General features: G+C 37.4%; 1 protein-coding gene across 5 annotated transcripts in view; it reads right to left on the reverse strand.

Moving 5' to 3' along the window:
• Positions 1 to 9,596, reverse strand: part of Hnf4 (Hepatocyte nuclear factor 4) — a 242,135-nt gene extending 232,539 nt beyond the window's left edge. For 2 of the 5 annotated variants that reach the window (XM_081756566.1, XM_081756556.1), the window contains exon 1: positions 9,351 to 9,596. In XM_081756566.1, coding sequence (XP_081612692.1) covers positions 9,351 to 9,480 — 130 coding nt within the window. In that variant the 5' untranslated portion in view covers positions 9,481 to 9,596. The remainder of the gene's footprint in view (positions 1 to 9,350) is intronic. The other 3 variants (XM_081756581.1, XM_081756574.1, XM_081756589.1) reach the window with 2 other exon arrangements.
• Between the last annotated feature and the right edge of the window lie 7,617 nt (positions 9,597 to 17,213).

Below are 17,213 nucleotides of genomic sequence, written 5' to 3' on the forward strand. Positions count from 1 at the left end.
CATTTACTTGCCTTAATCATTCTTCTTTCTTAGCCTAATGAGTATAATCGTGGAACTAAAACCTTTAATTTAATTTAATTTAATTTTAGAACGCTCCAATGTTTGGTAAAACAATTCCTATCCTGCCCTGTAGTAGATCCAATTCCGACCAACTTGAAATATCGACAGTAGGACATCTGCTTTCTAGCGTTTGTTGTTTGGCCTTCAGCTGGGCTCTGGGCATCACAGTTCTTCCAGATGTTAGAATCTAGATGTAGGATGGTTCTCTCAGCTTGCTGAATTTGACCTATCTACACACTTTCAAACTTATCAATGCTATTAATCGCTGTCTTTTTTTTTCATATTTACCTTCCTGAACCCTGGTAGATAGCCTCTAGCGAGTGACAGCAGCTAGGAACTAACATAACCGACCCTTGCATGTTTTTACCAGTGCATGCGAGACCTAGGATCTGTGTCCAGAACCAGGGGCTGAGATTAGAGAGACAGTACCCAGGAACATTTTTCTCTTTGTGGCCGGACCTGTACCAAATTTGGTGGGCAAGTAATCCATAGTCTAAGGAATAAAAATCTCTATATTTGGTAGCCAGGCGCGGCCAAGGACATGCTAGGTTCGGGTTGTATGTGGCACTTTATTTCTCTGTAAATACAAGACAAATTTGAACGAAATTTGGTGGACAAATAGTCCATCGTCTGAGGGCTCGGCCAAGTACAGGATTGCTCAACAGCAGAGGCTGTTCCACACACGCCGGAAGTTTTTGAGCTTAGTTTATGTCGCCTTGTTTTATATTTACTGCCTTCAAATTTCGGAATAATTTTTTGTTAAAATACCGTAAGAAATTACTTTAAAAAATAACAAATAATGTGCGTCATTTTAGTAATCACGTGATACGCATCTAACAGGTTTGTCCATATTGTAACATTTTGTAGAAGATATTCTTCGTTTTACTATTAAAAAAAAGTGGGATGTTAAAAACGCTTTTCTATCTTCAGTTGTCACCGAAGTATTACTGTCTCTTTAGCTTGATCTTGTGTAATACACATTTGTTTATTTCTAAGTTTATGACTAAATTGGCACATGCCATTTACTCTATCTTGTATTCCCCATGCGCTTGTCACGTGCTTTTTCGTAGACAGCCATACAGATAACGAAAAAGTTCTTCTCACATGTACTACAAAATTAGCATTTTAAAGCTACTTTTATCCGTATTTTCCTTCCTGCTTTCACATCCCTAATTTCAATTTTAAACAGTAAAATTTATTAGACCTTATGATACTAGTGTCCATAAGTGATCGACCACCTTTGCGATTTTTTGTTGAAATATCTCAAGATTAACAAATATTTTCTGTCCTGATTATTGAAATTGATGAGTTTTTTAAAATTTATATTAGATCTTACGTTATATTTTGCTTAGCAGCAGCAGTTTCCTGTGAAAGATGACTTTGAGATCTCCAATCCTTATAGTTATGTGGTAAACATATGTATCTTTGGCGAGGTTGACCCGGGTTTGATTCCCAGTGCTCATGTGGTTGGGATGCACGTTAAGCTGTAGTCCACGTCTCGTATACCCTCGATGCTGCACGGGACGCTGAACTTCAAATGAAACAATTATTATCCAATTTCTTGGATGAATCTAGCATTACATATTTCCTTCCGAATACCACGACTAAACTCACCAATGCTCGAAATCACGTCTCTGCATACGGCCAGCTAAGTCTGCACCAACATGTGAAGAATGTCCCAACTTCAGTAGTAATTCGAGGATTTTGGTATTTGGCACTCTCTAACTTCGGCCTTTTATAAATCCACATGTTTTTCGTGTCATTCTGATTACTACAATTACTATCATTCAATTCACGCTATCCATTCGATACATTTTTGTCTATGATATCGTTGAAGGTAATATACCAAGAAATTTGTTTCAAATTTCGCTGAAAAGATGTCTATCTTCCTTGTCTATAGTTCGTTCTTAGCTGTTTTCTAGATTTCTTTATCACTTATCTTCGTAAAGCATTAAAATAAATCATCTATAACAAATGTCTAAATTATATATATATTTTTTTTGTATTAAGATAGCACATTGTAACGATAATCTGCATAAATATGTAAATGCTGTTATGGACAATGGTTCGGTACCGAAGGTATAATTTTTAATTATTTTTTTTTTTTTACCTCCACATTTACATTAAGTTTTGTCGTCAGACATTTTTCTATGCAGCACTGTTGCCACACTTGGTACAATTGTACCAAATTCAGCCCTTTTTGTCATTCATCGGCCCGTTGGTACCATGCTGGTACTTTCAGCCCCTTTTGTGAAAAAGTTGGCACAATTCTACCTAATTCAGCACCATTTAACAAATATTTGTCACATTTTCAAAAGTGTCAGTACAACTTTTCATACATTTCACGTTACTTGTGTCTTGGTCTCTTAAAAAATACTTTAAGCACTCATTGTGTGACGTTGCATCGCATAACGCTACAAACTTCGTGTGTCTATTGTTCTCCTTCGGTCGTGAAATTCGCGAGAATAAGGTGCAATAATTTATATTTTAATATTTTATTATAACATAACTGCTTACACACAGAGATTATTGATTTGTTCCTTGTTTCATATATTTTTCATATATGGCCATAATACCGTTTTGGTTTTTTGGTCACTTTGAAATAGCGGCGCGTTTGGTTTCCTTACAATACATACCGAATATCATAACTGTTTTCCCTAAATTTACGGCCTCTGTTATACTTCCTACGTGCGAAAAGTTTAACCTACTTCCACGATTGTTCGGGGTCCTCCTATTTGGATGTTTTTTAAAAAATAATTTTTAAAATGAGCACTTTCTTGATTTGGACTCTTGGAAGAGGGTGTGTGTGTTTAGAACTTTACCTCTTTTTAGTTTCGTGTTATAAAGCGATGTATTTCACTGGCTTAAATTAATGAATTCAGCCCTTTTTGTTTCAATTTGGTACTATTTTTCAGCCCACTCCAGAGTGAGGAATGTCGCAACGCTGCTATGCAGTTAAGATATAATACGTAAGGAAGCCACAATGAATGGATGTAGATTCAATTTATAAAGAAGAAATTTTGTGAAAATATAAAGTAAATGTTGAAAAGTATTCGAAAATATATAAGTTTAAACCTATTTTATTCTGTAAGTTATCATTGAACATTCATGACGTAAATTACGTCATAAGCAGCTCAATAATCCTATTTTGACAAACTTCGGGAAAACATGTAACTAATGTCCAGAACAGTTGGAAGTTAGTAATATAAATGTTACAACATAAAGACGCCTCTAGTCTGGGAGGAATAAAAGTTCGGAAGAGCATACCCTTAAGCCCTTATTGATATGATCTAGTGACCTTTCTACTTGACACCGACATTTCTAGGAAAATAACAGTGAAGAACTAGAGACTGTTAATTTTAAATCATTAAATTAAGTAGTTACTATCATTTTTGAAATCATATTTTTTGTTTATTTATTATTATTATTATTATTATTATTATTATTATTATTATTATTATTATTATTATTATTATTATTATTATTATTATTATTATTATTATTATTATTATTATTATTATTATTATTATTGTATAGTGGTAATTCGTGAACTATACTGAGAAAAAAAATTGTAGGTGGCGTACTTGTAAAGGTAGGTTACATGCGTAATTCCTGTAGTTTTTGGACTATGTACAGCAGACGTGTAACTGAAAACGTATGTTTTATAATGCTTTCTATATAAGTGTTCCATCTATACGTACTTTCGGTATGAAACAATATAGACGGTCAGGGTCTCACATACAAATGGGCGTATATAACATATAGCTGAGGAATGTAAGAAGTATATGCATGTGATATACGGAAAACTGTTAGACGTCAGACATCCTGCAACGGCATGATGTAACATCTAAGGGCAGTGCCTATGTAGCGTGCGGATAACGTATGCTCCGTACTGATTTCTGTAGTAAGGAAGAGGATATCGTATATTTGTACAATATACTGCTGACCAGAGAACGGATTTTTCTCAGTGTACGAACGGGGAGAGGTTGTGCGCTGGGGCACTTGCTATTTTAAAACTATCATTATTATTAGTAACAAATAGCTTGTGGGAGTTAACTACAAAACTGTTGCTTTTGTGGAATTACTTTCTGTAGTTTGACACACGTTTCCACGATAGCGTTTGTTATACACAGCAACACGTGTAGCATGCCACACGCTCTCTGCTGCCTTGCCAACAAGCAGTATGTCACACATAGCAACATCTATTTTGCCTGCCGATGCCACATGTCGACTATTGCCACATCGATGAAATAGCGCCTTTACATGCTGAAGAAAATGAAATATTTAAATTTAACGTCTCACGATTATGCTCTTTAAGGTAAGAGAGACGAATCATTAAAGCAAGTGAGTGATGGTTGAATTATTGGTGGAATTAAAATGTGGGAGGAAACCGGAGTACCCCGAGAAAATCCCATGGACACGATATTGTCCACCACAAACTTACTTGGACGGGGCTCGAACCAGAAATTCCACGTACCAGAGGTAAGCGCTCTATCACCGTGCTACTCCCACATGCTGAAGAAAATTCACAGAAACTTAACGGAATATTTTAGGAAGTTTGTTAAGATTGAGAATGGTGGCAGACAGGTGACTAGCATTTTAGCATTAAGGTTATCTGATATTCAACAATTTGGACCATATAGTCACCTTATAGAAACCAATAGCAGACGCTCCGGTTTCTGCAACAATATAGTATACCAACACTTATTAAGCTACAGCGTTAACCACATAATATATGACAATAGAAATAGCTACTTTCTCTTTAATATAATTATTACTTGCATTGGTAGTAGAAACTGCCGTCTACTGGTAACTCCGGATACCAATGTGTATTTTTACTAGTTTACTGGTTGGTAAATACTATTTAGTAGGCTCTAATAATTTGTTTACAATGCATCTGTACACATTATAACAGTGATTTCGTACCTGATGGCATGTAACGTCATAGTTCGGGTTACCTACAAGAGGAGAGGTGAGGATATCTCGTCTCAAAAACGTGCAGTGAAAGTGCTATTTCGGAAAGTATTTTCCATTGACACAACGTTTCCCCATTTGTAATTCGTTTCGTCTCGTCTCGTCTTGATTTTGTAAATATTTCTATAAAATTTTGTCCCAATTTCTCCTTAATTCCACCGAGTTCCTCTGCGTCACGTGAGGTCTACGAAGGGCAGTGGCCCTCGAGGCCGCGGAACCTAGTCCCCCCAGTTTTTTGGAGTGACAAATATAATTGAGCTATTATTTATATATTTTTGAAATTATACTAAACTCTAGGTTCTGGCTACCCCTAACCCCCAGTTTTCACCTTCTAGATCTGCCACTGACAAAGGGTGTTATATATAACAAGATTTAAACAATATTTATTATTAAAATATACGCGTGTGTAAGAACTTGCGTATCTTTAAACGTTGACAAATGCTTTTCATTGTGCTTGTAGAATTACCTTATTAATTTATAGTTTTCTTTTTTCAATGAGGGGTCCGCGATGGCTCAGTGTTAGAGCGTTCGCCTTTGGTATGTGGGGTCCGTGGCTCAATCTCAGCTCACAAGTGAACTTTGTGATGGACAAACACCGTGTGCGTGGGTTTTCTCGGTGTTCTTCCACTTTTTCATTCCACCAGTTCATTAATTTCTCATCATTACCGTTCCCTTTAGCCTACATGGCATAACTGTGGGACGTAAAACTGAAAGATTTCATTTTTTTTCTTTTTTAAAGACTCATGTAACAATAGAACAGTGTTTGAGATCTAAGACTTAGGTGAATTAGTGTTCTCCACGAGATTCGAGAAATGTCTCGTCTCATCTCGAAAACGAAACCCGAATTGACATGTTTTTCGTCTCGTCTCGTCTCGTCTCGAATTTGGAAATACGCTTCTGATTTCGTTTACGATACAAGACGAGACATTTCTCATCTTGTGGACAAACCTAGTCATGCTGCTTCCATTCTCAATAAACCAAACAAACAGTCTCGGACTGGCCGAGAATAGGGCCCCGGCAGAAGCCTCACTTGGAGAGCCCCTCTTCCCTTCCTATGGTGGGAGGATGACCTTTCTTGCTTTCAGCTTCATTTACGGGGTAATGCGGTCCCAGGGTGGGAACCTATTCTGTTTCTTTACGATGTTGCAATAATTTGTCAAACGACTAACAGAGGGCCCCGGGAATACTTTATAAAACTCAGTCTCGTTTTTGCATTCACGGGGCCCTAGTACACATTTGGACAATGCTGGGGGCCCCATTCTTCACATTGTTGAAATATATTTACCAGGCCACAAACAAAGGGTCCCAAAAAGAACTTTATAATACTGTTAGTTTCATTCCAATAATGGGACCCCAAGACTACATTCACTGCTGGGGGCCACCGAACTCTGGAAACGGAACAAACTACAACGAGTAACTATGTTCCAACACAGCAGACATGTTTTATCTTACTTTCCATGTTAATTGATATTCATTATTTATATATATTTAGAGAGGACTCCGGCAGGGTTCCCTGCCCTCCTGCCCTGGCCAGTCCGAGTCTGCAAACAAATGGGTTTTTAAGGAACAGTCCAAGAAACTGGACTATCATAATTACTAGTATACTGCCAACACTTCTCTACGCCTTTCTTTCTTTTTGCACCCTGTCCTCTTTCTCTCTTCTTGTTTTTCCGTGTCGCTAATAAAGGTGTAAAGATATACTTCGGGTATCGAGTTCTGTGCTATGACGTCATACATCAAGCAGTTGGAAATAACTGAATTAGAATATAGCCTGGTAAACCGTGTTGCCAGTACACAAGTAAAAATAATACTTTGGTGCAAGAAAGTTCAAACCGGTGTAAGTTCTCTAAACAAAAGAGTTTCAAGAAAGACAAAAAACAAAACATATCCCTCAGAGATGAAATCATAGTGATTGAAGAAAAGAAAAAAAAAGACGTAAAGAGTCTTGCTTTCCACATTTATAATTAAGAGCAGTTTCAAAAATGACCTCTACCTGTGAATATGCAACTATGCAAATAAGCTAAGGAATGATAGTGACTATTTTGTCATAACATATCCTCGAACCTTTTAACTATCCTTCACGTATCCCAAAATCGGAAGATAAATTTACCGGTAAACATGAACAAATCGAAGAAAAACATTCACAGTTGTGAAATACAATATATTACTGTCAAAAACCTAAATTTCCATTCCTTCGAGTGTTTAGAAAAGATATATATACGTTGGTCGTTCAATATGTGTTTCCTTACCGTAAAATATTTATTTTTTACACCTTAGGGAAATACATATTGAATGATCTACGTATATATACGTATACCGAAAAGGACGATACTTAATCTACATTACACTACAGCACATCTGGGGAGGGGAAGCAGGCGTAGACACCGAGAAGAGGAGCGCTTGCCCCTTAACTCCCCTCTAGCGTCATCATTGGTCTACTGCAGTGTGCAAAATTTGTACTCTTGTCAGTTTTTCGATTTCTGAATTAGAAGGGGACACGAATTCTTCGACTGTCGAACTCTAACAAAACACATAGTGGACGTATAAAGAGTCTGCTGTACCCAGTCCAACCAGGGTTAGTTTTCCTTTAATTAAAAGGAATAATATTAATGATCCAGGACAGTTGCGGCGAAACTGGTTTTGTACCACGACACAGAAATACCAAAATAATAATAATAATAATAATAATAATAATAATAATAATAATAATAATAATAATAATAATAATAATAATAATAAATGAAATGAGATTTTTAAGTTTTACGTCCCCCCATGATTATGCCGGTTAGGCTAAAGGAGACGGTGATGATGAGAGATGAGTAAAATAGTGGAATGAAGAAAGTGGGAGGAAACGGGAGAACCCCGAGAAAACTCACGAGCACGGCGTTTGTCTACCGCAAAGTCCACACGGCGCGATCTGGGATCGAACTAGGGACCCCAAGCACCGGAGGTGAACGCTCTACCACTGAGTCACCGCGCCTCCAATAATAATAATAAAAAGCACTGCTTATGCGAATTGAGTTCTGCAACTTAAAGGACCCTAAAGTTCGGCTCCGGACCGCTTAATCAGCATGTCATTAGCGTCATTACTATGCAAAAAGTATCTACCAATATCACCCCCAATATTCACGTTCTTCCTCCTCAAAAGTAATACCCATTCCTAAGCTTATTGATTAACAGTGCCATCCAACTTGCCTCTTGAGCCCATTGCTTTATATGAGGATTTATTTTATTTAATATTTCGAACTAAACAAATATACCCATTGATAACCCTGTCAGCTCTATGTTCCCTCTTACTGATTTAGTACTCTTACTGGTGTATCTCATCTTCGTTTCAATTTCAGACTAACATCCGCTGGATAACAACATCCCATTTCGTTTAATATATAGGGTAATTTTTTTTTTTAGTAGCACCCCCAGTGATTCCTCAAACAAATCGTCTCTGAAGTGCGCGTACGCCAGTTTGGGAACTATTATTAATTAGAAACAAAAATACTTGCAGGGAAAAAAACATTCTTCTTCTTTCCAGGGTATGTCACCCTGAAGTCAATAGTGTATGAATAATTTTACAATTGGTTTAGTTATGCTTCATTGCACATAAATTAATCACGGAGCTCCTCAGTAAAGTCTATTCTTAATATTTCACAGTAATACCGATTGATGTCTCAGGGGAAAAACTTGAGATTGTAAGCGAAGTTCCAAAAATTACGTTAACAATACAAAAAGAAGTCAATGACAAAAGTAATGTACACTATTGCAGAAAATGTCTTTAAAATGTCCCTAACTTACTACTTATTTTTGAACTTCAATTGTCGTCACATAGTAAAAATTACAGTAAATTTAGAAAGTAATTATTTTCAGTTTAATCAAAATATGATTCTCTCATATATCAAATATACATTAATTTAGAATTACTATTTGAAGACACTTGTCTCAACTGTAAGTTAATTTTTGTGGATTAGGAAAAATAATTAAAAAAAATTAAATCCAGATATTTGTTTGTCAGGTGCGATTTGTAACACTGGAATGGAAGAACTATCGGTGAACTTCTTCCGAAAATATGCCATAACTTAATACTGCCAAATTAGCCACATTTAATAACTTAAACGGTGGTGTAACTTATGATTTCTTAATTAATTTAACTTTTTTCCGTTTAATTTCTGATGTAAAACTTCCGTGAGACAAGATGTTGATTTCGGATGAAATTGTTTTCATAGATTACTAAAAAGGAAATAAATCAAACGTGAACTTGTATCCATTATAAAACATTAAAAAAGTACAGTATTAGACGAAATATAGTTATATATTTCACTCACCTGTTGTGGAAAGATTTCCCACTGTAACTGCGGCGGCGGCATTTTGAACGATCACCGATGCTCCTGTGGCTCCCAGCTGTCCGGGAGTCACCACTACGCTCGGCCCAAGCACCTGCTGTGTGTCGTTCATCGGGTCAAAGGTCACCTCCGAACCACCGTCACTACCAAAGTGCTCCGACTGGAAGTCGAACCATGCACCACGATGCGCGATCGCTCCTTCCTCATCGCCTGCGCGCCTGACATCTATTGGGATTTCTGTGAATTGTTCAGGCTTAGAGAATTAACGCATGCGCAGATACACATGATATCAGTGCATGATACTCTTAGCGCGGTAGATGTCAGCATGAGATGGGTTCTTCCACTTTTTTTTTTTTCGGAAAACACTTCATAATATTCTTTTTATAATTCTTGTCTCCAAGTCAAATGCTTCAAGCATAATTAAAACCTTGATTAAAACAGGGGTGAAGTAATATGTGAATGACCCACATTCGAGCACCAATACAAACGGGTCCAGACTGGGTTACTATGGAAGCGGTGGACAAAATCATGAAAAGTGCACGTAGCTCTGCTATATGATGATAAACATCATTATCATAATCATTATCAATGCAATGCTGGATGAAGCTCTCTCCGATTTTTCTCCACAACCATCTACTTTTTGCAGTTCTCTTATATTGCTCAGCGTTAGTTCTTGATTTCTTCGTCACGCCACCTTGTATGCGGCATTTCGTAAGTTGCTTTTTGTCTCTTGGTAGCCACTCAAGAATTGCTTTTATTTACTGATAACTTCTTCTTACAATACTTCCGGCACCATTGGCGTCTCTGGCATGTAAAATTTGGGGGGGACATCAAAGGAAATGATCTAACTGCTAGTATATTAGCGGAATGTTAGATTGTTACTTCAAAATATTGGGGGGGACGCGCCCCCCCGTCCCCCCTGCCAGAGACGCCCATGTCCGACACACTTCCACTTCAATGTTTTTATGTTCATTATACGGTACTATTCGTCACTTTTGCCATCTTTCTCATCCATACATGATTCTTTTACATTGGCGCAAATCCCAAAGGGGATGAGGGGAACATGTCCCCTCCAATCTTGGAACTGGGGGGGGACTGTCCCCCCAATAATCCGATTTGAAATATGCTTTTGGGGCAAACAATGTGATGATTTGTGTCCGATTACCACAAAGGAAACCGAGATGAAATTGATGTCCTCCAGAACAAGCCTCAAACCTGCCCGCCTCCCAATGTTGAAGACAACTCTGCTCCCTGATCCTTCACAGGATTGTTTTCTAACTTCACAAATATTTTGAGCATCGCTTAACATCAACAACAGAAAGCCAATGGACCGAGTAAAGAGGTAGAAAGGTTCAAGCCGAACTCTCACATCAGTAACTGTCCAAATGACATTTGGATTATACACCTTTTGAATAGTCTCTGAGACAAAATAACAGAAGAAAACAACTTGCTATTTGGATACTTAATTTTTATGAAATGGAATTTTTACTTATCCTTAGCTTACAATACTGTTTTGGTTCGTTACAATTAAGACTAATTATTTCTGATAAAATATTGAGAATAGAACCTTTACATCACTTTTGGGGAGCACTTTGCGTTGCGACGATAGCCACTTAGATAAAAAACGGCAATTGTATAGAGCAAGAAGGAGCTGCTATTTAGTGTCGACGCCGATGGCTTTTTAGTGAAAAATCTCTCACGCCAAATGATTAATGTAGCTACGTGAAGTCAAATCCAGGATTGTCGTGTCATCTATAAGTTAGGTCCACGTGTTACAACATATTTGAGGTTAAGCTAACCTGTCTACTGAAGAGGGGGTTATTGTCAATAGGGGGGAACTAGAGCGACAGAACTAATTAGGCTTGGCATGTTTGTTTTGCTTTGCTGTGCTTGTATGTTTTCTGGAGACAATTGAATATCGAGTTTCCTAGAATCCATTTCCGTTTTATTGAGAAGAGGCGATCACAGACGATTTTTCCTTTAAAGTCAGATCAGGCCCGTATCAAGCAGGTCTAAGGGGCCGGGCCCCCCTAAATTTTCACTGCCCCCTAAAATTTTGACGGTAGGCTTGCAAATGAACTATAATATGGTGAGGAACTATATTATGGTTGGATCGCCCCCCTAACTTCTGCCGGGCCCCCCTAAATTTTTGGACTGGCTAACCGCCCTGAGTTAGATTGTCTTTTATTCTTTACCATAATGTGATTGTTTCACACATCCTACCATCACAGCTATCTATATTGTTGATATTCATTTGATGCGACGCATATTAGGTTATAAACTTTGATAAAAACAACTTTGATTTTTGCCTAGTTTGGGTCATATTGATTGTATACATAATTTTGAAGTTGTTTTAGAGGCCTGTTGAGACTAACTTTCAGCAATTCCTGCTGCTCTTGCATTCGCAATTTGGTTCGCATTCCGGAAATTCTCAATTCGCATTATCGCTCAATTCCAGTCTTCTCAAAGATCGTTCTCTTTTATCCTGACCTAACATTTCCTGCCAACAAAACATGTCGTGTCTGTTATGGGCAGTATCGGTAACTGCTATTTGTTCAGGCAAATTTTCTGACGCAATTAATAGACGCACAAACTTGTAAGAAAGTAAGGGATTGTCCTTAAGTATAAAGCGCTATTTTTAACAATTTTTGACCCAATTTATTGCAGTTACCTTCAGTGGTGGATATACGCCGGGGGAATGAGCTCCTCCAAAATTTTAGAATTTCTATAGAAAGCTAATCAAATGATACTGATAACCTTCAAGGCCCTCTCCTCAAAATTTAAAATTTCTAAACACGAAGTACCGGTATTCCTAAAGAAAAGCCGCTATCAAAATATTTGTCTAAATCTGTAGCTGGTTACCTTTGTACCCAACCCCTTTTTTTCCATTATACTCAGATATTAGAATCTGTAATACTCAGATTATAAACACTGTGCATTTTTTTCGTTTTTTCTTCAGCATGTTTTTTCTTGAATATTGCCAGAAATTTTTATTTTCTTTGGTAATTTTTCGATAGTGAGATGTTACAAAATGATTGAAAGTGAGACAGTTAAATTGTTAACCGTTTAGGTACCATTGTTCCCTTTTGGGAACAGCAACTTTTCAGCGTTCTAGCGTTGTATATATTCTATATTTCTGACCGACATTAAGTAGTATTATAAATGAATGAATTGTTAATTGTTTTATTTGCCTCAATTTCACAACAATGTATATTAAATGGTTTCTTTCGATTTTTTTACAATTGAAGTTTTCATGCTTTTCACATAAGGTTGCAACACTGCGTGCTTACGACGTAATATAAAAGTTGGCAAGACTGATTGTGGACAGTTGAGAGTTCAATGTGTGTACTTGTTTGTAGTGTGAGTGAAGGTGCGTTTGTGACCATTGTTTCTTATTGCGCAACTGAAATATTTTAATGTTCCCATTTGGGAACATTGGTACGTCGCGTGTTTGTTTGAATATTTGTTCTCTAAAATAGCGAAATGGCAAAGAAATTTCTTACGCTGAATGAAATAGTAGAGACATTGGACACTGTGTGTTTCTGATAATGAGGAAACAGATGTTTGCATTCTTACTCCAGATGAAACAGATGATACGACAGACGTATAACACATAAATGAAGACGAATTAGTTCTTGTTGCGCCTAAGGACGTATGTGGTGAGTTGATAGTGGCTGTGAATAATGCCATCGATGACGCATATGAGCTTGAAAATATACCATCAACTTCATCATCTAAAAAGAAAGGGAAACAGTGTGTGCCTAAGTGGAAAAATGTTGCGAAACCTTGCCTCAATCCCATTTCCAGTTCACCAGAAAAACTTGTGGTTTCTCATCCTCATCTTGACGGTAGTCCTCCGATAGATATTTTCTTCAAGATTTTGCCCCAATCATACATTGAACATCTTGTTCAAATGTCTAATTTGTACGCACAGCAGAAGGGAGCTCCATATATAAATTCATCATATGAACAGCTACTACAATTTTTTAGTTTATTACTTCTCAGCGGGTATCATGTTCTTTCTTCTGAGAAGTCGTACCGGAGTACAGCAGACGACTTGTGTATACCGATTGTGTCATCCGTAATACCAAGAGCCTGTTTCGAACAAAGAAATATTTCTATATTGTTTACAATTCTAACACGAAATGGTGACAAATTTGGGGAAATAAGACCTATATACGATGAACTACAGAAGAACTTGCGACAGTTTGGTATCTTTCACCAATCGCTGAACATTGATGAAAGCATGTTTCCGTACTATGGGCATCACACCTGCAAAATATTTATTAGAGGGAAACCAATCTGTTTTGGTTAAAAATATGGCTTTTATGTTATTCTGACGGTTATCACTATGCAATGCACCTCTATGGTGGAAAAGACAATAATTCTTTTAGAATTAGAAGGAAAATGCATTCGAGCAACTGGGACAGTAAGAGATAATAGTGTTCAACAGTGTCCCGTGAGTCCTCAGAAAGAACTTGCTAGGAAAGAAAGAGGAAAGTTTGACGTCAAAAGTGGTGGTAATATGTGCTTTCTAAAGTGGAATGACAGTGCAGTTGTAACTGCTGGTTCAAACTGTCTTACACACTTGCCAGTAGGATCAGTGAGGAGATACTCTCGTGCACATAAGAAAAAGGTTCCAATTATTAGTCTACCATTCGTTATTCAAAAGTACAGTAAAGAAATGGGAGGTGTTGACGTTATGGAAAGTCGTCTTGCATTATACAGACCCAAACTCCGATCCAAGAAATGGTGATGGGATCTTTTCAAAAATGCGCTCAATTTAGCAATTGTTTCTTCCTGGAAATTGCATTGTGAATTGAATACAAACAATGAACTCACATATCTACAGTTATTGAGGGAAGTTACCATGTATCTTTTTCGCATTGGAAACATGACATCAATTAGGCCAGGTCCAAGATCGCATGTTCCTCTCGAAGCTCGAAACTCTGACATGCATTACATTGTGGTGTTAGCTTATGCTCAGCAAAATTCATACGTCTAGTATTCGAAATGGATTTTTTTGGCAAATATGCGTTTTTAAATTTCCAAACAAATACTAGTTATATAGAGTTTACAAAAATACTAATAAATACATGTACGTATACAAAGAGCAAGTGAATAGAAAGAATAGTAAATTCATATCTAAAATAAAAGCTCGTAGGTATTCAAGTGTACTCATACGTAAAAACTCGAGCAATCCAATATATATTTACCCTCATGTCTAACACAAATATAACAGGAGAAGAAATGTTCGAAATATCTGAATTTGCTCTGTGTAAAAACAATGCGTTATTTTACTTCTAAGTGTTATTATATGTGATGTAAAGGGAAGAAATGCAATTCGTATATATATATATATATATATAATATGTGTGTGTGTGTGTGGTAATAAAGTCATAGAAACGTAGTCTATATGAAATTCATTAACGTAATTAATTAATTACTTATAGAAAGTATTGCGAAAGTAAAACTAAGAAAACGCGAATTCTGTACACACGAGATACCAATGTTCCCAAAAGGGAACATCACGTCACAGGACGTTGGCAAGTGGTACTCGACAAATCAAAACGGAAATTTAATTAGGGGTTGAAAAAGGACAGAAATTGAAAATTTTGAAGAATTCGCACCAGTGGATCCATGTCCGGTCCTTAAACGGTTAAAAAGATTCCCTTATGTCATAAAGCGTAACAAATTGTAAACCTTTCTCATGCTCTGTAGCGTTACATAATTAGTCGACTGCCCTAATAGTATCTAATGCCGAAATCTCCCGCATGCATTCTACTTTCATAGGAATAGTAGGGCTACCAACAATGCTCCTGTATTCATGGCTTTGTGTTGAATCGGAAATGAAACGGTTAACAGAAGTCTGACAAATACGTCATTTTGTATGTCATTGTTTCAAAAGTGTACATTATACAAAAATGCACTCTTAAAAACTCTGCCATGTGTGTCAAGGACCCTTTTGTGCCTGGATACCAGTAGCGATTTCTTATAAAAAAAGAAAAAAAAAGAAAAAAAAAAGCACTACAATGCTGAAGACAGATTTTAGCCGCTGTTCTTTTAATATACAGTATCTGCAAGTAATTCCTAACATAAATCTCTCCATTCTTCGCCGTGTAGTCTGCAGACAGTGAATGTCTGTTAGTGTCCATGTCTACGATGTGTACATCGAAACAGACAGAATGTATTTTTTCGAATATGTTTTTATCATACACGTTTTCCCATTAGTACGATCTCCATCTCAGTGTATAATCTATAAGTCTATAATGTAGAGATTTAGGACGCAAGAGAAAATGAAATGCAATCTTGGAGTTTTACCTCCCACGGTTATGCCGGTTAGGCTAAAGGAGACGGTGATGATGGGTAATGAATGAAATAGTGGAATGAAGAAAGTGGGAGGAAACGGGAGAACCCCGAGAAAACCCACGCACATGGTATTTGTCCACCACAAAGTTCACTTGGCGGGGGCTGGGATCGAACCCGGGACCCCAAACACCAGAAGTGAACGCTCTACCACTGACGGCGGGTTGCGGCGGGTTGCGCACGACACGAAAGGAGACAAATTTTCGTGATGAGATTCGAGACGAGACTGCTCTCCTAATAGAAACAGCTACATTTTTTGAGACGATACACCAATTTCATGACATATTTTGGAGAAAAGAGAGCCTCAATTATCTCGTGCGCATCCCTACCTATTAATATAAAACTATCCTTTTCGTATATATACAAAGTACAAAAAAAAAAAAAAAAGTTACTCTCCCAAAATTTCCCTCTTCCCAAAATTAAAGCTGGCATCGTCAGAGCACACACATTTGTTGCAAACAATGTATCATATCTTCTGTATATAGACTTAAACTCTGTGACACAAAAACCCAAAACACTAAAACCCACAGTCGGGATGTGTAGTCCATTTCATTGACTCCCCAATTGTCCTCACGATGCTGGAGGAATATCACCACAGCATCAACACCACCAGATTTTTCACAGCGTCATTCATACTCACTGGATCTAAATGGAACCGGTAGATCAGTGAGATACTCTGTGATCACGCTATTTTATAGTGAAAGTTAGGAATCGTGGAACTTGACCTACATCTACCTATTTTGCCACCCAATAGAACGTGACGTGTTGCCACGTTTGGCCTAATCCTCGTTTCGCCTAACCAATTATCTGACACTTTCACGACAGATAAATGATAAGATTTGTGTCCGCCATTTTAGGCGAAATAAGGATCCTCGTTTGGCCTAATCCTCGTTTTGCCTAAAACGATGGACTATAAAAAAAATCGCGGAAATAAAACTGGAGGGAAATTACAAGAGAAAATTCCCTAGAAGTTTTAAGAAATGCAAAATATATAGTTTCACCAATAACTAACTAACTAACTAACTCTATGGTCTATAGAACCCGGAGGTTCAATGCCGCGTTCACAAAAGCTCTCCACTGACTTCTATCCTTAGCTAACTGCATCCAGTTTCTACTTTGTATTCCTATCTCTGCGAGATCCATCTTAATATTGTCCTCCCATCTGCGCCTAAGTCTTCCTAATGGTCGTTTTCCGATTGGTCTTCCAGTCAAGACTTTGAAAGCGTTTCTACTTTCTTCCATCCTAGCTACATGACCTGCCCACCCGAGCCTCCTAAATTTGGTGATCCTAAGAATGTTCAGTAAACCGTATAAATTATGTAGTTCCTCGTTATGAAATTTCCGCCATTCCCCATTTCTGTTCTTCTTGGGTCCGAATATTCGTCTCAGGATCTAGTTCTCAAATACTTTCAGTCTATGTTCTTCCCTCAGAGTAAGTGACCATGTTTAGCAGCCATACAAAACAACAGGCGTTATTAT

Source organism: Thermobia domestica, chromosome 1 (genome assembly GCF_964235325.1).
Source record: "Thermobia domestica chromosome 1, izTheDome1.hap1.1, whole genome shotgun sequence".
NCBI lineage: Eukaryota > Metazoa > Arthropoda > Insecta > Zygentoma > Lepismatidae > Thermobia > Thermobia domestica.